Source organism: Manduca sexta, chromosome 14 (assembly GCF_014839805.1).
Source record: "Manduca sexta isolate Smith_Timp_Sample1 chromosome 14, JHU_Msex_v1.0, whole genome shotgun sequence".
NCBI classification, from domain to species: Eukaryota; Metazoa; Arthropoda; class Insecta; order Lepidoptera; family Sphingidae; genus Manduca; species Manduca sexta.
Window position 1 is genome coordinate 7666262 of NC_051128.1, and position 23443 is coordinate 7689704.

General features: G+C 33.4%; 3 protein-coding genes and 1 long non-coding RNA gene across 4 annotated transcripts; 2 read left to right on the top strand and 2 right to left on the bottom strand.

Annotated features, from left to right (window-relative positions):
• Positions 1–227: 227 nt before the first annotated feature.
• On the bottom strand, positions 228–8119 carry LOC115456095 (ADP-ribosylation factor 1). The gene is made up of 5 exons (XM_030184982.2): positions 7868–8119; positions 7315–7482; positions 6080–6189; positions 1944–2069; positions 228–1688 (listed from the first exon to the last, which is right to left on the bottom strand). The coding sequence occupies exons 2-5, from the start codon at positions 7460–7462 to the stop codon at positions 1524–1526; spliced, it is 549 nt and encodes a 182-aa protein (XP_030040842.1). The 5' UTR covers positions 7463–7482; positions 7868–8119; the 3' UTR covers positions 228–1523.
• Positions 8120–10486: 2367 nt separating this feature from the next.
• LOC119189360 lies at positions 10487–12341 on the top strand. The gene is made up of 3 exons (XR_005112364.1): positions 10487–10732; positions 11898–11993; positions 12164–12341. It is a non-coding gene; the product is annotated as an uncharacterized LOC119189360 (long non-coding RNA).
• A 375-nt stretch (positions 12342–12716) lies between these two features.
• Positions 12717–17234, top strand: LOC119189282 (tRNA (cytosine(72)-C(5))-methyltransferase NSUN6-like). The gene is given in 8 exon segments (XM_037438462.1): positions 12717–13348; positions 13578–13773; positions 14416–14572; positions 14940–15147; positions 15775–16052; positions 16055–16067; positions 16336–16517; positions 16876–17234. Coding segments are annotated over 8 exon segments (1242 nt in total). The 5' UTR covers positions 12717–13243; the 3' UTR covers positions 16979–17234.
• Positions 17235–17395: 161 nt separating this feature from the next.
• LOC119189281 (cytochrome P450 3A19-like) lies at positions 17396–22615 on the bottom strand. Its single transcript, XM_037438461.1, has 7 exons — positions 22375–22615; positions 21871–21989; positions 21046–21224; positions 20892–20971; positions 19453–19668; positions 18917–19168; positions 17396–18485 (listed from the first exon to the last, which is right to left on the bottom strand). The coding sequence occupies exons 1-7, from the start codon at positions 22430–22432 to the stop codon at positions 18322–18324; spliced, it is 1068 nt and encodes a 355-aa protein (XP_037294358.1). The 5' UTR covers positions 22433–22615; the 3' UTR covers positions 17396–18321.
• Between the last annotated feature and the right edge of the window lie 828 nt (positions 22616–23443).

The following is a 23443-nucleotide window of genomic DNA, read 5'->3' on the forward strand; positions in this document are numbered from 1 at the left end:
GCAAAGACAATCAGCAGATAATTGTTTATTCATAAAAAATGTTTCTTGGTCTAATATTTGATACACTTTAATAGTATGCCGAAAAATGCTCAATAGAAAATAAATAGTATATCAAACTGCTTATTAAAAAAGCACGCATTAGTAATAAAAACGACAATGTTCAGATCTTAACTTTCGAGTTAAAAAACCAAATGGATCCGTGAGAAAATTTCAAAGCAAAAATCATAAATTGGTGAGGATATTTTATTCCATAATACAGCAAAAGACAAACCGGAATGTCACATTACGCATTTTCATATTTGTTTGTCATAAAAATAATGAAGACTCCACCACACACGCCACATAATTGTATTCATGGATTGTGTTTTAACAATTTCTTCTAAATTATTATAAAAATGCTAAGTTATAATTAATTGTGTAAGAGCAAAGTACCGCATAGATATTCTGAGCACTGTTTCCCTGTAGGCGGAAACACTTCTCAAAATGACACCGTGTTTATCTAATACATTTTACACCTAAATTACAAGTTAATCTCGGTTTACCGCGACAGGAATAGACTAAATGCAGGGCAATGAGCGATCAAAATGGACCGTTTCAATCAACGTTCGAGAATCGTCATCAGAACTGGTATGAATGTTAAATACACAACAGCTTAATCTACCTAGATAACTTCCATAAAAATAATCTATCATCATACAATAAGTCATTCAAGTTGAGTGGAATATGCACAATTTAGTCGGATAATAAAATGATATTAGAATCGGTAAACAACTCAAAGCGATGTGAATAGGCTGCGGCTGTGCTGCCACTCGGTGAAGCGACACAGCGATCCTGTCCGACCGACCTAACATAATCTACAATATCACCTATTCAGCCGAATGTAGGTCACTACAGTCATAAACTAAATTAAACTCATAAAACGTGAATTAACTTTAAATACTTTATTACGACAACTTATTCCACATAGTATACATATTAAACATGTTCGCCTGTGATTCTGTGATTCACTGTATCACGTGTCAGCTACATACCTATCCACATCACAATGCGCGATCACTCCCATAAATGTTGTTACACCATCTTTCCTTAAAAAATTGATGTAATATAAACAAAATTTGCTGGTAATTTTGCATTATCTTTACACACTATATTTTGTTCAACGTCATCAAGGATCGAACAAACAACGCATCCCACCTAACAATATGGACCCTAATACCATTTGACTAAGTACAGCATTAACCCGATATATTTGTACATGCATAGCCGTCTACAGAACATTACGTAAATGATCCTAGTGCGAGGTACTAGGATGGAGGAGGCCCACACGCGACGCCACGTCATCTCCCGGTGGATGCAAGTTCGGACCGATGCGGTGCCAGCTCGGTCGCCAGGTGACGCGTCAATAATACATTTATGAACCGCACATAATACATTGTATTGTATAGCAAATAAAGTTAACATATCTTAAACCATAGTCTCTTTCAGTAATCAGATTTGTCTGTGAGTTGGTAGCGCACATGCGGTTAGCGGTTAGCGTTCTTGAGCTGGTTGGAGAGCCAGTCGAGTCCCTCGTACAGCCCGTCGCCGGACGTGGCGCATGTGGCCTGGATGTACCAGTTGCGGTTGCGCAGTGAGTGCAGCCCCAGCTTGTCCGTTATCTCAGCTGCGTTCATTGCGTTTGGCAGATCCTGTCACCACAACGTAAACAACGGTCAATTATAACTCGCGACCAAATAAACCGACTGTTACACTTCGCCTTTCCAAAACACATTCATAAATTCAAAATTAATGAAGGCCTCAGATGCTGCCAAATATAAACACTCCTTTGAATATAAGTCCAAGTCATAAATAAATTCATGCAATGATAATACAAAACTTATTATAATCGTTATAAACGAACTAAAAATAAAGTATAGGTGTAAGTATATTTATAAAATACCGACCTGCTTATTTGCGAAGATCAAAAGAACTGCATCTCGAAGTTCGTCTTCACTTAACATTCTCATGAGCTCCTCGCGTGCTTCGCCAATACGCTCTCGATCATTACTGTCTACTACAAAGATGAGACCCTGCAATAGAAAATAAATTATTTTACTTTTATAAGGTGTCAAGGTACAATGTATATTATTATACACAATATTTATTGCAACTCAGAAAACTTGACGTTCATAAAGTAATGCGTTACTTGAATTAAAACTTCTTGAAGCAAAATTAAATAACAGCAATGGTTTGGGCATGATGTCGAAAGAACTATAACGGTCTAAACTTTTACTACAATAAAATTATTCGTCATCATTATCATCAGGAACAGAAAGCCCATTTTTAAACATAGGTTTTCTCGTAAATTTCCTGACCTTATTATTCAGACCAAAAGAAAAAAAAATTTTAAAGCAAAGCGACATAAATATGCCTAATTTTCACAACTTGTAAAGGTGTCTGGCATGTTGGAGTGTACAATATTGTGTTACAATATTCATAAATAGAATTACAATAAAATTCAATCAATGATAATGGTTTAACTTAAGTATAGAACATATTTTTTTGTTATAGTGAAACATCAAAAGGGGACACAAGGCGGTCCCTCGTATCCAATTCATGCCATACTACATTCTGACTGTTTTTTGCACATGTATATAGTACACACTTGACCTACGTATGCACTATGCAGCGTAGATCCGACTTGAAACGCTTTGGACTTGAGTATTTCGTTTCTCGTCATTTCTAAGCCAGACTTAATGTTCGTTTAAAAGATTGTAGTGCTTATTTTATTCATTCCCTAATTTCATAACAAAGCGTAAGTGTTAAGTTTGAAAAGGACGTAGTCAACATAGTTTTACGTATGTAAACATATGTACTACGTAAACATATGTCAGGAGATAAATAAATACATTAATAATCAAATTGACTGCCTCGGTGGCGTAGTTGTATTGCACGTCCGGTACAATAGCGCTCTGAGGTCCTGGGTTCGAATCCCGGGTCGGGCAAAGTGATATTTGGGTTTTTCTGCTCAGTATCGGCCCGGAGTCTGTAATTTGTGCCCGATATGGCGATAGGCTCGCCCCCTATCACATCATGGGACGGAACATACTTGGCGAAAAGTGGGTGCCCTAGTTGCGCCTCTGCATACCCCTTCGGGGATAAAATGCGTGATGTTATGAATGTAATAATCAAATTGAGAGGAACGCTAACCAAACAGGGAAATCCGGACAAGTGCGAATTGGACTTCGAGGATTCCGTACAAACTTGTAGGTAACGTTCCAAGTATATACGTTCAAACTTGACCAACCTTACTTTCACGTTCGATCTCTAGTCACTTATTGCACTCCCACAAATAATAAGTCTAATGATTTCCTATGTTTACGCCTAATGTTAGACATTGAAATAAAACATTTTTTCAGAATTTATCGCGGTTTTTTTATAATATTATTCACTGCCGAAGTTTCGAAGACTTTGCAGACTTTATGGTCCCTCCCGTGACCATGAAAGCTGCAAAATCCATCCGAAAAAATGTTTGTTGAATTACAAGCATGATATTTTCATAACTGCATGAAACCGTCGACTCTAGTATTCGATACAAATTTCTACATGATACCTCTACTAAGTTAGGGGGAAAAGAGTCTTGACAGGCCACAGACGGGAAAAAAGTGATCCTACACGGGAACCCTAAAATTGGCTCAAAGGAAGACTTCTCAAGTTTAATTAGTGATAGTATGAAATAAACTGTCAATTCTACCATTTGTAATTAACAAAATCCGAATTTATAATTTGGCCATTATTTTGTAAAATAGCAGATGTTTTTTCTAATATTTAGCATGTTTCGTCTTTAAAAGCATTCTCTCTTGGTTTATTTTTCTTTTACTACATAACTCTTTGTGACATTAAATTTTAGATTTCTCCTCAGTGGAAAGGAATATTCGCCGAGAATCACGATTCCCATTTTGATATGAATATGCAAAATTTGAGCGCACTGCTTGACATTTTACGGCAACAATGGGCACTCTAGCAAGCAAGAATTCTTCTTGTCCAGGTACATTAAGTCTTATTTGTTTGGTTTTAGTGCTAATTGCTACTTGCCGAACTTTCTAAAGCTTACTTTTTACTTCATAAGAAGTCATAATTTTTAACATTCTGCTAACAAATAACCTTGCTACTCAGACAAACGTGTCTTTTTTGTGAGATTGTCCGTAAGATTAGTGCAGTCGCCAGTCCGATGTTATCGTTAACCAATGCGGAAACTGTCAGGATTAGAAATCCGTCATGTTAGAGCCACCCAATTAAAAGTGAAAAGAAATTCAATTGAAGTCGACATTTGAACTACAATGGGATCCACCATTGTCACTTCAATATATCCAATCATGTTTGTCGTAAAACGGAAACAATACATTTTTGTAGATATACACTGGGATATATAGCAATAACTTGACGCAATTTTTTAAAATATTATTCTGCGTTTGCTTTTAATTTGCATTTTGCGTCCCTATTAATTTGACCATGAGTGAATATGCTTGTTGTAATAATAGTCATCCCCGCCGGTTAACCTCACTGAACTAGACAGCGCAAATCGATACTGCGTAATATGCATGGGATTGAGTTGCATACAGTCATATATTATTAGAATCAACGATTCAGATAATATACGTTACGAACATCGCCTACGTAGTTAATTGGCTACTATCTTCAAATGGTCTTTATACTTACGCTTTGTAGAAGTATATTTTTTTGATATTTGCTTCTTTTTTAATATATAAGGATTTTTTTAATCTATTATTATGATTCATCAAGTTACTATAGTCGTAGTACTGGCCGAGTTTCCTGTTTAAATGTTATTGATATGGGATAACGATTACTAATATGAGTCATAATGACTATAACAATGATATTGAAATTGTAATTTGACTAACTGATCCAGGTAATAAAAAATACATAAAACAACTTTAAAAACTTGCTTAAAACTATGACATTGCACCCTACTTATTTGACTATGATAATACTAAATTAATTTCATTGCCAGTAGGCAAGCAGCCGAAACCGCGACCAGAAAATAATATGTTTTACATTATACGTGTAAGGCCTGTGAGCTACAAAGTGGGGTTGGCAATACAGTAGGCACTCAAAGCATGCAAATTATTCTGACTGCACTTGATACCAGTGGCGAAGGGTGAAATTTTCCGATAGGGAACCCGACCTAAGATATATGTACCAATGTGCAGTAATGCGGTCTGCAAATTGTTCTGATGACAATTGGATTTTACGTAAATTCTACATAAAGGGAAGCCGGCAGGAATAGGTTTATATGGACCCTTTACCGCTGCTTAATACACCTAATTTTATAACTACCTAATGTCAAACTAATTCTCAGTACAGATCAACAACGCCTCCCACACTGCCCGGAATTAAGAAATTAATAAACTTTAATATGATACACATAGTACCCTTACGCCAATTTTACCTTTAAATACTAATTTAAGTAATAGGAAATTGTTTGTTTACTAAATATACCTGAATAAGTCGAAGCTGCTGGTTTTATGTTACTCAAGGCTATTATGCAGTTATTTTAACATTACTTTATAGATATAATAAACTAATCATTTATTAGAGCAATAATAACCCAGGTACTGATACAGCAAATATGTAATACTCCCTCTATTCACAAAAAATTTATCATAGTCAAAAGCAAAAGAGCATGACTGACTACACAAAAAAAACCATGGAAATTTGTTGATGTTGCCATAGGAAGTTAGTTAGTTAGTTAGTTTTTGTAAGAACTAGCAGTTTGGTTTTACTTTTTGCCGTTCTCATAAAATATATAAATTTTAACAGGCACACATCATTTGAAAATGTTGCTGTTTGTAATATACAGAACTATGTGCAAATGGTTGCTAGTACAATAACTTCAAGTAACTCTTTAGACCGATAAGACTCCATAGTTAACAATGCCTGCAAGTTCTACATCAATAACAAAGCTACAATCTTAGTTAATGTAAATTATGTTCTTCTCACATAAATTGCGTAATTTAAGCAAATTAGGCACTCAATTTAAAATGTACATGCATAATTAAATGATTATTAGTTGTCTAACCTGTGTATTCTGGAAGTAATGCCTCCACAGTGGCCTAATTTTGTCTTGACCACCAACATCCCACACAGTGAAGCTAATGTTTTTGTATTCTACAGTCTCCACATTGAATCCTGTAATGTACAGAATAATAATCATGATTAACACAAAACATAATGTTTCATATTTTTTTATATACACTGTATAAGTACACTATATTAAAAAAATTAATCATTGTACGTGTAATTTAATTGTCATGTATTCACAAAGTTATCAGTATAACCTAATTAGATTTCCAAATATACATTTTTTTATGTCAAATACTATATGATTATGAATACTGAAGCAAAATGTATGGTGTAGAATACTATAACAGATTAACATACTACATCACTGAAATCATTAAAACAACAAAAATCCCACTAAATGGTTATCTAAAAGTGTTGAAATTGGCCTTTTAGTTGAAAAATGGTGATTCATAATTGTTATGTTGCAATAAAATTGATTTAACTGAAACAATGATCCCAATCAATATCTCAAAACCAATCTTGGATATATTAGCTGATAGTCAATGTATAATATACAAATCTATGATTATGGTGATAAAAAATTATTCTGAGTAGTCCATTTCTGCATGTAAGCAACAACTTTAATCAATATCTATAAATCTTCTCTGAATCCTCAATAAAAATATGCAACACATGCTATTTTGTTTCGAAGAATCATAAGCCTTGTTGGTAAAATTAAAATATTTGTCATTTTTTATTTGTTTAATCTATGAGTCCTCAAGACAAAAAATATTTTAACTCTGAGTATTTCATGTTTTAGTAGCAACAACTTAATTTCACTCAAATTTAAGGTAAGGTTCCAAGATCTGACAAGAATAAATATTCACTGATATTTCAACACACATATTTTACATACACCAAAATATTCTAATATTTTTAAGAAAAAAATATTTTTATTGAAAATCTATGATTTTAAATATATATAAAGTAGAAATCATGATAAAATGCCACATAAGATATCATGATTTAAAAGGTTTTTATCAGTAAAATTATAACTAACATTATAACACATTTTTATTATAGGCATTCTGATAACAGCTACACAAATAATGAAGACAATTTTTATTAAGGATATAATACTATGTACATGAATAAATATTTTTTATATGTAATTAATAAAATTTTATAAAATAATGAGTGAACACAGAAATTATTAAAATATTAAATTTAAAATAACGAAAGAGTACTTACCAATAGTGGGAATTGTTGTAACAATTTCTCCTAATTTTAGTTTGTATAGAATTGTAGTTTTACCAGCAGCATCCAAACCGACCATCAATATTCTCATTTCTTTTTTGCCGAATAGGCCTTTAAATAAATTTGCAAACATATTCCCCATTTTTAAGCTTTGCAAGTAGTCTGAAAAGATAAATTATTATTAAAACAATACGCGACAATATTCACTGTGACTCATCCACCAATTGCACACGTTATTTGAATCAATGATAATGACATGGCAGGTCCTCCTATTTTGCGCAAAACGTTTTATAGGATTCAGTCCAATGACGAAATATGGGAAAATACTTATTGTCGATGCAAAAAGTGACACGTATCGCTTGGAACTGGATTTTTAGTTTATGCGTCAGCAAATTATAGATGGGACTCCAACAAAGATTGAACGACACCGCTGTTGGTCTACGCTGCGGTCACCACCCTATATTTTTCAAACGCACATAACTCAGATTTAGACTGATAAACAATAAATAGGAACACTTCTTAGAAATAAACAAGGCAGTTGACTTACATTTTCAGAAGCAAAAGTCTATAAAATCAAGAAAAAACGTTATAGTCCAATGAATTCTTTACAATTCGCTGGATGTCAAAATGGCGGCGAACGTGGAAGTTTGTTCGTGCCTATGCCACGTATTGGAAAAAAGTGGCCAGTATTAGAAAAAGAAATTTTATTTGTCTATTAATCAATGAAAATTAATAAAAAATATTATTATGGTAATAACATAAACCCATTATTTAAACATAGTATTATATCAATATTAATATATAGGTATGTTAATGCTACGTAAATAAAGTATCCAATATCAGTTTATGTTTAAGTAATTAGTTATTGCTCGCGGCTCCGCCCGCGTTGTAATCCGTCCCCGTTTACATATAGTATTCAGGAATAACATACCTTGTCTTTATTGAGTGAATTTATGGATTCGGAGATCTATTAATTATTATACATATATAAATGCAACTAAACTGCGAAGTTTATTTGTTAAACTTGTATTTACCACAAATGGTACGACAAATTAACGGAAAAATGGTGTCGCGAAAGGTCGCGAAATCATTGAAAGGCTGGCAACACCAAAGTGAGTATTTGCTGATGTATACATAGATATTGTGAGTATGTTCCTATATTTACGCAGATATTGTGAGTATCTTTCACCAAATATAAGTATATTATATTATGAATATTGTCCATAGATAGAATACTATATCGTCTATCGCCCGAAATTAATAATGCATCTACTATCCAAGACTGAAACCTATCTTAGATTGCCGACTATCTTTCGATTGGTCTCCTATCGGCATGCCAATATCTTAACTCGCCTATCCTTGCTTGCCTTCAACGATAGATCGCTGGCAATCCTTTCCAGATGCGTTCCCTCCTGACCATTCCATTTTATGCAGAATATTCCATTCGTAAAAAATACTTTTGTATTTTCCATACAAACTATTCGTTTCAATATTTGCCTAATTGCGAAAAATAAGACTTGGAGTAATAAAAAATATTTTATGTATTTTAGCCCTCAAAAGAAATAATTAATAATTAGTACATGTCATATTTAAGATACAAACTTTTTAATTAGTTTCAAAATGGAACGTGAGTAATGTGGTTGCTGACATATTTTGACACTGAAGTTTAATAACATTGTTCATAATATATTAATAAATCTTTAAAGTATTTAGTTTTTAGTATGAAGTACGCAGTAAACTCGGTGCCATATAATAATAATTGGACTCTGTACACATTATCCAGTGTTATGGAACAAATTACAATTCCGTTATACATAATTGTTGCATAACTTTAACCGTTTATGCAGCGCACGCAACGGAAGCTCTCAAAAGTAATCAATTTTAGCCGTTTTGGTCCCATTGGTCATAGTGTGATGATATACATATACCCTATAATAGCCATCCTCAATAAATGGGCTATCCAACACTACAAGAATTTTTCAATTCGAACCGGAAGTTCCTGAGACCAGCGCGTTCAAACGAACATACTCTTCAGCTTTATATAATAGTATAGATAGTGTATGTAAATTTTGCCTGTTTCTATGTTTTAACTGTCAACTAATAAAACTATGTTAATTTGTAATTATTATTTTGAATTACAAATGTAGATAAGCAATAAAATAAATAGCAGTGATTGTAAAGGTATTTTATTTTACTAAGTAAAGAAGTTATTTGTTAATGCTGTTCTTTCTCCAACATCTTGATTCTCTATATTGTTCTCATAATTAATAATATCAGCAGTTGATAATTCCACTTGGGTTGGAATTTCCTCTAGCCTGTGATTCCCACAAATATTGTGCAAAACTGCAGTTGCAATTATTATTGTTTGAACTTTAGGTAAAGATAAACGCAATGTCAATGCAATCACAGGGAAGCGACGTTTCCATGTACCAAATGTCCTGGAAAAGATAATATAAATATTTCCTATTCCTCAGCAAAAGTTGATGGAATGGAGAAACACCATAGTTCCTGAAAAAACGATGCAATTGCCCCTTGTTAGTACCTATCTAATAGTTCGGTAGGTACGGTATTTTTGTAAATAATGTCAAAATTATTTACCTTGTACATAGAAGTAACACGAATATACGAGATCAGTTTAACTAACAATGATTGGCAAGCAGATTTCGAAAGCCTAATCCAAACGTGAAATCAAACTCATCCAGGGTCTGCATGTAGTTAACTCTTTTCATTACCCGTGATGAAGCGCGACTTTCAGTTTCGCTATCAGTATCGCTAGTCCCTCCAAATCACTGTCGTCACTGTCACTAGAGAATATGGATATTTCCATTGCCTTTTCATATTTCCATTGCCTTTTCGTTTCCCTTAAAATCAGTGTAAGCGATATTCAAAACATATGGAGTAAACTGAGGAATTGGTCCGATTGGAAAATTCGATTGTTTACAACAATCAAATCAAATGTCAAAACGGGTAGATAGAGTATTGGCAAGCGTAAACTGTCATTTTCAAACAGAGGGTAATCTATGATCTGTAATCCGTCCTCTCAAAGATCGATTATTGTTAGAGATAGCTTACTCAATTTATGGCTTGGTTATTGGCAAGCTTTATCCATAAAAACGAATGAATTATCAATCTTAGATGGCATACATTGGATTAGGATTGGTTATTAATTTCGGGCGTATGTGTATTAAGTGAGTTTTGCACACTTTTCTGTTGAGAGTACCGCGTACAGAATATATCTTGCATGAGTGAGTGAGTGGTTTACTGTAGTACCAACATTCCCTGACTATAAAGTTACAATATGGCCGAAAGTACAAATGCGCGCCATTTAAGTAGAACTTTTGAAGTTGTGTTTAACTAAAGATCTAAACATATAAATGTGAGTGGGTTTTGTGTTACTTTTCTATTCGCACATGTGAGTTGGCTTTTGTTTCACTTTAGATTTATAAGTGAGTGAGTTTATGTTTTACTTGCAATTCACACACGTGAGTCGGTTTAAGTTTTCCTTTTATTCACATTACATTCATTTCACTTTGATTTATGCAACACTGAATGCGGCACATATAACTTATAACACTCTAACTTGTTTGTCATACAGTGAATGATCATTTACTTAGCTTAATTTACCTGTATACAGAATTTACCGTGTAAACTAGACATCTACCCGCTGTAAGCGTGTTAATGTCTCCAAACTGAGAAATTACATATGACTAATTTGAAGGGTTTTATACTTACATTTACATTTGAGACGTCGTGTCGTTCCAGAGTGATAGTATGTCCGTATAACTTGTAACTTACCTAAATGAATATCTCGCCGTATGTTCTCGTCTGGAGAGATTCCGTGTGGAGAGGAACTTACAACCACGCCCTCTGGGATCTGATGCTCTGAGCGATTCCACTTACCTACATCCTTATTCCTTACCTACCTACATCCTTATTCCTTACTTACCAACATCCTTATCCCAACTTACCGGAATCGGTACTCCGATCGATTCCACTTACCGGGATCGGTACTCCGATCGGTCCCACCTTACCGGAATCGGTACTCCGATCGATTCCACTTACCGGGATCGGTACTCCGATCGATCCCACCTTACCGGAATCGGTACTCCGATCGATTCCACTTACCTAATGGAGTCTGATGCTCTGAGCGATTCCTTATGGAGGGGAATTTACAGCCACAAAGCGGTGATCCGTGAGTCATCCGGCGGGAGGCGACCAGCAATCGCCCGGTACTTCCCTCGTAGAGTGGGGGAGGATCCGATTTAATTGTGCTTTAACATTAGTAATCTAACTCTGAGATGATGCCGAAAAGGCGCTATAACAATTGCGGCTTAGTTTATGCACTTACTTAATGTACCAAATCAGAACCTGGAACGTCGCGTTACCTGTTTACTATTTTTGGCACCCTTAGGACTAATATAAAGCTTTGGCTCTAACTTATATTTACGAGACTGAACTTGTACTAAATTACTATTCTAATCTTGACAAGATAACCATCCAGTATCAGTTCTATAAGTCCTGGTAGCCTACTCACTGGCATTGCGACAGCAATGTCATAGACTCATTATAATTAACAGGAGCGGTCTCTCTGATGTGACACGATAAGGAATTTGCCGCCATCTAGGAATGTTGTCTTGGAAAACCACAGTCCGTATAACACAGAACATTACAAGGTATGTCATGATGCTGTTATTTTTCGTTTCCTTCCGACATATGATCAACTTATTAAAAAACCCTTACTCATAAATGCGAAGCAGATTTAGACATATTTGATTTTGTTCTCATATCAAGAGATAACCTACACTTACACACATTGAACATACCTATTTTTATATTTTATTAGGTGCGACATCATCGCACGTGATATTTTACCTTTTCGCCACTAAACCCCCAAACGGGCGAAAACAAATGGCTTGAAGGGTGCCATACCAAACATAAAACGTGACCTCTATAAAAATTACTTATCACATTATCACCACTAATGAAATATTATGGAATTTCTATATTTTTCAGAATATCGCCGTTTTTTTGTTTCTTTATGCATAAATAATCATATATTTTCTGATTTTTTCTGTTACAGATTCGGTGTAGTACTAGTGATGCTACCCTAATCTATAATAGTTTTATTGTATATTTAATTAATGAACAATTTCTTTACACAACTTCGTCCTTCCACAAAAAAATCTAAATTGAGCGAGAGTACACAAAATAAACAAAGTTGTATGGAAAAGAGATGGATATAATTTAACAATTTATACAGCAATAGGAAATACCTTTTTTTAAGAATAAAAATATAAGCGATGTACTTTTATGAAATCTGTATGAATAAATAAAAAAATCACATCAACAATCTGTTTCTTAATCCTCAGATATTAATCACTGGTCACCACTGTGACACATTGTTGACAAAATATGACCGCTGTCAATGTCACGAAATTGCGCCAAATGCCAAATGCAAAAACATTGTAAAACAATTTATCTAAACTTTATATTTTTTTTTTAATAATAAGTAACTAAAATATTTTCCCGTCGATTGGAAATTATTGATTTCATTTTTTATTATTGTGCATTTATTGATCAGAGTATTTGTTTCATAATCAGTGTATTTATAATTTTTACTTCGAATTTTAGGTTATCAAATTGAACAATATTTTAGAAACTATAATTATTGTTCTGAGGTTTCGGTTTATTGCACATTTATATGACACACCAACTAAAAAATACAGAATAATTAGTAATTACATACTACTTCATATACATGAGATTATCTTAACTATTTTTCTTGGCTTCATTTCCCATTCCATGGAAGTCTCATTTAAGTCTTCTTTGATTGATTTTCTTTACTGAAAAATTATAAATTAAGTACTCTATTGATTTCCACGGATAGATTCTAATAAACAAATATTGCAATATATGGTTTATAATGGATGTATCAGACTGGGTTATACAATGTCCTAAATACACAACATTTAGAATCAACATATTAAAGCCATTTAATAGCAAAAAGTTACAAGAAACCCTTGTGAACGTAAGTTATTTTTCTTAAAAGTTTATCTTAGTCTTAAACTGATATAAAACCATTTATAAACTGCATTATATTATGTATACAAGAGTACATATTATTAAAGAATTTCAAATTAATATGAAATATAATAAGAACATGCTATCTGGTATTATTATGATTCTTTATTTCAGTATCCCAGTGGTTTACTAAAATCTTACATATTTTATAAAAACTAAAATGATATAAATTCCAGCAAAGCATAGAACTAAATGCAAAACACATACCTGACTACAACTGTCTCAAACAAGACTGCCTTATATTAAGTCAATGGGACGAAGATGTTGGTGTAGAAACATCAGGGATTGAAGTAGTTGTTGATGCGGCATGTGCTGCTGCTGTGTTGAGAGGTGCTCATGTTTTTGCTCCTGCTGTTATGAGCCTAACACCTAGTAAGTATAGTTAAATATTGCTCCATGCTAGCCAATGCGCCAAGTACTAAATGATAATTTACTGGTGTTAAGATATATTTTATATCCCCCTAGATAGCAACCACCATACACAAGGTTCCAACAGGCCAGCATAATTGTGTCAATTGCTGAGGTTTAATAATCTCTTGTCGGTCGACAATCTTTTGGACGCCACTTTATACTTATTATCACATCCAGTGAGGTTACATTACCATGAACTTATAAAAAAAAACAATATGTTGATTGACACAACAGCTAATAATTTGAAAAATAAAGTGGAGTGTTTTTTTTTTGAGTCTCATAAATATGCCTTTGTAGCTTAGTTGTATTATATACAGGATCTATATGGGTTTAACTCATGAGTCAGGCAAAATTATATTGTTTTTCCGCTGAGTCTGCCCGGAATCTAGAATTCGAGTCTGATATGGTGAAATAATTTACTAGTATAACTCGCAAACAAATAATATGCAGATTTGAAAATGGTCATTCACTTAAGAATAAATATATCATGTTGTATATTTTAAACAATTTTAATACTGCAACTGTATATTTTATTCAAAGATTTCTGCAATTTCACTTTTCTTTTTAAAATAATGTAACATTTTAAAATAATGTTTATTTCAGATTGCAAAGCAGGTATGAAAGTTGATATTTATGGTGACCTCGAGGGAAAATGCAAACGGGGTCTCAAAGTGCCTTATGATGGTGAAAAACTATATGTTGGTACAGGAATTTTGAAAATGTCAAGATTTGAATTATTTGATAATGGAGTCCAACCAAAGTATGTATTTTACTTTAAGTCCTTTTTAAATATTTATGTAACAAAATACTTTTATAGATATATTTCTTTATTGAAGACTAGCTTTTTCTTGCAGTTTCGCCCGTTCGAAGGAGTTTTCGGGATAATCTTCTTTTTCCGACTTACTCGATATGTATCGTTATATTATGACCAAATTACACAAAATTATCATAAATTGTAGCCTATATGTTATTCTGATGCATAACCTATATTAGTGTAAAGTTTCATCCAAATCCCTTAAGTAATTTTTTCGTCAAAGTGTAACAAACATACATACATCCATCCTCACAAACTTTCGCATTTATAATATTAGTAGGATGTCTTAATAAGCATAATAAACATTTTACAGAGGCATAGCAATTCATACGCTCCTACCTGCTTCTAAGTTACCAGTTGTGAATGAGACAATGTACCCAAAGGGTTATCTTTTACTCCAGAACTTGCCGTCCATAGTGTGCTCATGGGTACTTAATGCACAAGCTGATGAATATATACTAGATATGTGTGCGGCGCCGGGCAATAAAACTACACACTTAGGAGAAATGTCAAAAAATAAGGTAATATCAAATGTAGTATCAAGCTTACTTGTTAGAAATTAATAATTCTTCTAAGAATTTACTTATACGATTGTATATTGTGTACACCACTAAACAAGAAATGCCATAGAAATTTTATATTTCTGAGGCTATAAGACTAGAGAAGGCAGTTATTTCTTCACCTACTTGATAACACATTTATTTATTAAATTATGTGGAATAACTCATTAGGGTCAAATCACAATAAACTAACTTTTATTAGCCTATCACTAAATCTGGCACAAATTCCAGACTCGGGGATGATCCTGAGTATAAAACCCAATGTCACTTTACCCAACATGGAATTGGAACCCTAACCTCAGAGCGGTAGTCATACCGCGCACGCAACTCTAACTACACCACTGAGGCATCGTGTTTGCATATTATATTCTCATAATTCATCTTTTATACGTCATTTATGTTTAAACGTTACACTTTTAGAATTACATCGACTTTCGTATACTTAATTACTGGAATTAATTACGACAAGATAGTAACGATACGATAGTTTATTACTTTTCAAATGTTGTTGGATTATAAAGTCAATTTAATGTTTTTTTGCATCTGCGTCATTGTAATGCTAATGGTGCGATATGTTTATGATTGTAGGCATTTATAATAGCCATAGACAAAACACCACAGAAGGTATTAAAAATCCAAGAGAAATGTGAAGCACATGGAGTCACTTGCGTCACACCATATTGCTTTGATTCAACCAAGTGTTGCTCTGAGGATAGTAGTGGAATTAACGGTGGACCGCCTTTACCCCCTGATAGCTTTGATAAAATATTATTGGACGCACCTTGCAGTGGTTTAGGTCAGAGACCACAGTTGGGAAAGAAAGTGATGTCACTGAACATGCTTAAGTCATACACAATTGTTCAGAAAAGTTAATGACCAATGTAAGTATTTGAGTATAAGTACTTCATTATTATAGCAAAATTAGAATAAGTATAAATTATCATTTTGATATCCTTTAATATCATATTAAGTACATATAAACCAAAATTCTGAATACACATTTATAATTTCTTACATCTTATAAATACTTCATTACTTTTTTATAATTTAAAACAATACTTGTATGATTGTTAAATGCGAAGTATTGAATATTTGCGTGTTCTTAATAATCAGCTCGTACTATGTTCTCCATATGGTTTTAACATTTAGGCTGTAAAACTGCTAAAACCGGGCGGCAGATTAGTGTATAGCACGTGTACCACAACCGTGGATGAGAATGAAGCCTTGGTTAGTTGGGCGCTAGAAAAATTTCCGAATTTGAAATTAATACCAGCCGAACCATTTCATGGAGGTCCGGGATTGCCAGGCGTGGGCCTGAGTGATGAACAAAGGTAAGATAGTATTTTCAGGTGACGAAAAAATTCAAATTAACAAATATCAATGTTCAGGAGTGGCTTTAAAGCTTATTTAATCTGGAATGTCGTCGCCATGAATTAGTTATCACAAAATCTAAAAGGAATACTTGCGAAAGTCGAAATATAAATTATCTACGCAAAAAAAAGGTATACAAATGTAGTAAATCGTAATTATGCAATTAAAAACTAACCGGTTTCTACTACGTTATTAATGTATGCTGAATTATTTGGCACCATCCAAAACTCATATATATAAAATATGGCATTACAGTACAGTGGAGAACTCATTTGATACTAGTGTGAAATCTATAAAAAGGTTTTTTTCTATTTTCAGAGTGTTGGTACAAAGATTTGGCCCTGAAATCGATGAGCTTAGACTAGTTGAGGAAAAATACAGAGATCACATAGGTTTCTTCATAGCAGCATTCTCAAAATAATCATATTTATAAGTATGTTGTGTTATGATTATAAAGAAGTAATATTGTGAGGGTAATCTCAAGTATATCAACCCCAATTTAACCCCTTTTTAGCCTTCTTGAAGATAGGCACAAATGATGAAAATAGCTAACACTATTTTTGTTTTTTTTTATTAAAAGGGACAGCATATGTACAGCACAAATGATGAAAATAGCTAACACTATTTTTGTTTTTTTTTTTTTTTTTATTAAAAGGGACAGGATATGTACAGAGAGATATCACTTTATTTTAAGCATAGATATAATGATCAATTTATACCCTCTATGTATGTAGTCAATTATGGATCAGAAAATCCTTGTCGAACCTTTGCGGATTGTTTGCACCATAAACTATACCTATAAGGTTAAACTTGTGATTTCTAAAATTAAAACCACGAATATTTGTAACAATATCCCTTTATTTAAATATATTATAAATCTACATAAACCATTGGCAAGAATACCTTATCACTTGGTAGTGATATACACCAGTATACACCATGTATATAATAGCAACAACACTAAATTAAAGGAGGAGAGGTCAAAAGTGGTATAATATATTAATCTAGCAATAATATCTCACAAATATTTAAACCAAAGTTAACATTTATGTCTATGATCTATAATAAAAAATAGCAGCAAATAAATTCATGATGAAAGGTATGGCAATTTTTAACACCCACAAAAATTTAAGGATAATTTCCTTTAACTATAACATATATGTTCACAGAAATAATATTTTAATAAAAAAATATTCTCAAGTTTACACATAAATTCCTTTAAACTTTGTAAAACTAAACAATTTTATTTAAGTTTTACTATATATAAAACAATATTGTCTAACCTTTTATCAACAATGAACAAAATTATAAAATATAATAAACTATTATAAATTATTCTTTACCTATAGTTGTATATGGCAAGATATGACTGATTATATTTAGTCAAACTAATATTTTGAAACATCATCAGGGTTTATTATATGCATTATTTGTACTTGAAAATACTTCCCATTCTCATATTAAATAATATGACATTAGACATCATATTCTCTGCTTATCGCACTTCCATTTTGAGTCAACACAATATTCTATTTACCCGTCTCAAAAAAGGAATTATCCGTGTTTTAGATTCACCTTGTACTCATCAGCTCCGCTCGAACTATTACTGCCAAACGTTCACAGACTTGAGATAAACCGATGACGTCGTGGGTCACAGCCTAAATAATTATGGATTAATGAGGCGAGTTAGCTACCTACGAGTTATTTTTAATCTCTACCTTTCCTTATATATGCTAAGTTCATAAATGATTTTTAAAACAATGTCTACAGTGATTCGATGCGAACCCATAACCCTGTTTCTGCTTTGATCAGTATTGATCTCGTGTTCAACTTTATTGGATCCACGGTTTTAGGACATACTGAGAATCTAAAGTTCTTCATAAGGGCAATCATAGCTGCCTTTGCTGAAAGCATTGCAAATCGTAAACCTGGAAAGGAATGGAATTAATTACATATTTACTGCCATAAAGAATTATACGGACACTTTACTTAAGAGTGGGGTCCAATAGAACGTCGACTGATGAGGGATGATTACCTCTCGGCAGTGTGCATAATTATGCCGGCCTATTGGTACCGGATATACCCAGGCTGATACCGGAATGATATGACACTATCCCGAAAAGAAACCAGTCAAAATAAATAATTCATAATCGTCACAATAACACCTTATTCTGATTGGTCTATTTTCACACTCAATCCGAGATACCGATCAAGTATCAAGATCGTGCATTAATTTCGGCTTGTAGTCTAGTAAACCCTTTCAGTAGTAGAGAAAACCCCTTCTCATGGAATAATATATAATACAGGTCTGGTAATGTTTGAATCTACTTGAAAGAAAAATGCATGACTTGGTACTTACCGATGCAGTTCCTTGGGCCAGCGCCAAAGGCCAAAAACAAGTGAGACGGTCGCTCAGATTTATTGTTATTCATAAACCTCTCGGGCATAAACTCATGCGGGTCGGGATATATATTTGGATCCATGTGGTAACCATATAGTGGTATTGCAACGGAATCGCCTACGTTAAGTGTTATCGATGTCCCCGGCAGTGTGTAAGGTTTTGTGCACACTCTGTCAATCCTAGCCACGGGCGGATGAATCCGTAATGTTTCTAAAAATATATAATAGGTTTAAGTTTCTATGTTCATGTTTACTAAGATTAAAACGGACATTTAATTACGCAATGTGAAAATGACCCTGTATAATTCAACTTGTGCTAGAAATATAATATAGAACTTTGTAATAGTGCGCCAGCAATATATAAGAAATAAATTATTTGATATTTGTACAAAAAGTATCGTCATCTAAATAATAATATTGAGTCATTATTTTATCATTAATTTTGAAGATAAACGTTTCTCCAAGCAGTAATAGGTAGTTAATATTGTAGATTACCTAATAAAAATCCTTCAAGGTACGGCAATTGTGAAAGCAGCTCGTAAGTGATCTCTTTCCCTTCTGTGACTTCGTTGATGTGGTGACGCAATTTGTCTTGTATGTCTGGTTTAGTCGCTAGCGCGTGAAGGGCGAATGACAACAAACTACTGGATGTTTCATATCCAGCGATTAGAAATAGCAAACACTGAGCGTCTATGGTGTCGTCGTCTAATTCTGAAAGTAATTTTTACCTCTATAAATTGTATATATTCTAATAATTTCTATTGAAGCAATTTCCCCTGATAATATATTTTAATCCAGAGCATGATCTCTTCGTGTGCCAAAGTTCATCCGAATCCGTTCAGCTGTTTCTACTTTAGATATAGACTAACTTTTAATCGCGGCTCTCTACCGGCGTGAAAATATTTTTCCGGAATAAAAGTCCCACTTTATATTTTCTCGGGATAAAATATAGCCTATATTTTAGGTTAGACCTCTACTAAAACATCGGTGTAAATTGCATTCAATCCCATGCAGTAGTTTTTGCCTGATGCTTGTACAATAGGGGACCGGCCTATGCTTGATTTTGTACATTATTCTATATGTAATTTATTTAGTTTAGTTATTTTATTATTTAGTTTCTACAGTTAAAATAACTTTAATATTCATAATAATAACGTAACATTTCTATCTACTTTGTAATATTGTAAACTCGTCCGCTATAATTAACTTTTCTTTATACACAAGTTTTGGGTTGCGATTAGAAGTAAGCATATTTTGTAATCAATAATTGGTGTATTTTTAGTTGTAACCTGTTTTGTGTTAAATAAATAAATAAATAAATAAATAATGGTTAATAATACGAAAAAGAAGCACTCCTGCGAAAACTGCATCACAATTGGTTAAAAAATGAGCGAGTAATTCATATTTAAAATATTGTAACGTGCAGAAGTGGGCGCGATGTGGGGATATCGCTTCATCTCTTTTTTTCGCTCGCGTCGTAATTCCCGATGACGTCACATGTGGATATTTCGTCTCTTTTCTGTTTCTTGTTAATTACCCCTTCCACCGAAATTCAAAGACTTATAACTTGTTGATTTTTTACCGGATTTTAATAATTCCTTCTGTGTTATAATTTATATTATGTAAATATTTGATAAAAGTAAAGAACAAAAATGAGTCCGGTACCCTATTATATTTTGGCTTCCGTTACTCTAAAAAAGACCCCCATACTCGTTTTCTTTCTTTAGCGGTCGTATCACTTACCATTAGGCGTACAGCATACTTCGTTGTAACTTGTCATTCAATTGCAAAAAAAAATACTTCAATTTGATTTTTGTCTCGACTTTCGTTAATGAGGCTCAAAACTCACCGTTGAACAGTAGCTGTATTATTTGGTGTAAAAAAAAAATGTCTTTTTTAGTAAATATTCAATTTAAAAAGACATATTTACTTACCTATTTTAGTTTTTCCATTCTCCATCTCGGGTGTTTCTTTTTTTGCGAAGTCCACGAGTATCTGTAGGAAATCTTTGCTCCTGCAAATATAATTTATATTATAATATTCCCCCGCATATGCAACGTTAACAAAAATGTATAGTCAAACTATTACTTAGAACCAGCTGCTTTTCTTTCGGCTTTCGCTGCTTTTAACATCCTCACTAATTCATCTGTAGATTCTGTATTTAAGAACGATAAGTTCAAGTAAGGTAGCAGTTTTGGCATAAAAAGTAAGATTGATAACAGGAACATTCTTTTATATTTCGGCATGTAATCGAATTTTTCGGCTACCTGTAAAATAAAATTTGTGTTACGGGTATTTATATAGGCCATTGACTTAAATTGAAGACGGTGATATTATGACGATATTTTTACATTATTCGTAACAACAGATATTTTTACAAATATAATAAACAGACACGTAGTTTCATGAGGACGAAAAATGTTGGGGGTTTTTGTAATAATAATGATTCCTTATGCTTACGCGAATGTTAGACATTGAAATAAAACTATTTACGGATGTTAAAGATCGGACTGTCAACAACGAAAAATAATTTAAAAAATTATATAAGTAATTGTAAAATGTAGGTTTAACTTGTAACTTTGGTTTGCGGATGACCAACACCTCAGTCTGCCTCTTCACCATAAAGGCTGCAAAGTCTTCGAAATGTCGGGAGAAAACAGTAATATAAAGAACCGCTATAAAATCCGTGTTATAATAATATTATAAATGCAGATATTTGTGAAAATATTTACATCTTGGTATTGTGTTTGGATATAGTTAGGAATAAACGCAGTAACAGCTGAACGGATTCGAGTGGTAAATCGCTAACCTACACGATCAAAATACTATAATTATCAAAAAAGACACTTTGAAACCTACTCGCACAATATATTCAGGGTTGAATAAATTACGATAATTCAGTATACAACTTACTCGAAGGAAATGTGACCTTTCGCTATTTAAAGCGTCGCATTCGATCCCAAACGCGCAGGCTCCAATAACTTCTAAAGTAAAATGACCCATAGTTTCTTTCATTTCTACCTCTTGTGAATCTGTGAATAGAAGTTTATAATATAATAGTAGTACCGCGTGACACATACAATGTCAATATTATGATGTATATAAGGTTGTATAATAATTATGTTATATTAGGTATTTAGGATTTTGGACAGACAACTATATTTGTCGCGTTAAATATTATTTAACATTTATTTCGTTTTCAATGTTATGTTTGATGTTACACTTCTTTTACTAATAAAGTTTATTTTTGTACCTCAATGATTAACAATAAATATTTTAGCAATTGATCCGTGTTATGGTCTAATTAGCAAAACTGAAAATATCTATAGTTAAATTCCACTAAAGACAACTCATCATCTTGTAAATTTAGTGTTAATATAGACTGTGAAGATAAGATAAACATTTATGCAAACATACCATATTGTCTTAGAAAATCCACCATTTGCTTTGAGCATTGTTCTATAAGTGGAAGCATGTTTCTTAAGCGTGCCGAGCTGAATGCTGGCGTGAGGGTACTCCTGACGCCCTTCCATTCTGATCCCTGTAAATCACGGAACCAATTTGTGTATATATCTTGACACTAGTAAAAGTAGGTCAGTTTACATACAAATACTACACACTTGTACAAGTATCGAGATGACCACATACAGTCGTTTTCAATAAACGATCCCACTCATAATTTTCAATCGGATTTCGAGAATGAACCAATGAAAATAATTCGTTTGTAATCATGTCAGAAAAAAAGTTGTACTAATTGGTTAATTTTCTCGAACGAAAAAAGCGATTGAGATCGATTATTGAAAATGGCGGCAAAATAATAAAAAAAAACTTAAAAAACTGAAAGGAAAAGGGGACATACCCCTCATGGAGGGCAGAAGGAAGGGAAATGTGCGCGAACCCTTATGGGCCTCAATTTGTATTTACAACCATGAGGTATACACAATGAACTGTGTGCCCAGGGCCGCGGCAAATATGCCCCCATGCATGGGCGTGCATTTGGTGTGGAGACTAAGCGCACAAGAATTGCCTCGGGGGAGCACTGCCGTACATAAAGGCCGCCTTAGGCGTCTATGACATCGGAAGACTAACTGGGCCGCATTTTCTTCCACTTCGGAGTTGCTGTAGTCGAGTAAACAGCCCCCCATTGCTCAACCCGTGACAGTCTCGGACCCCCAATTTTGCCTCTTACTACAGCCAAGGGACCCGTGGCGGAATTCTTTAATATCCGCAAACTACAGAGCATAAAATTCAAGCCTAACAATTGAATAAACTCACCCAAAGCAAATTATTTTACTATGAAGCCAATTCAAGCTTAACCTCATAACCATGTACACATTTGTTAGTGCCAGATAGGTACTCTATCTGTCTTTGCACAGTTGGAATTATATTACGGTTATTATCACACAATCGATAATTACTTAGCAGAGATGTGAAAAATAGTTTAGAAAAAGTATTTAAATACAAAATGCAAATGCTTTATTACTTT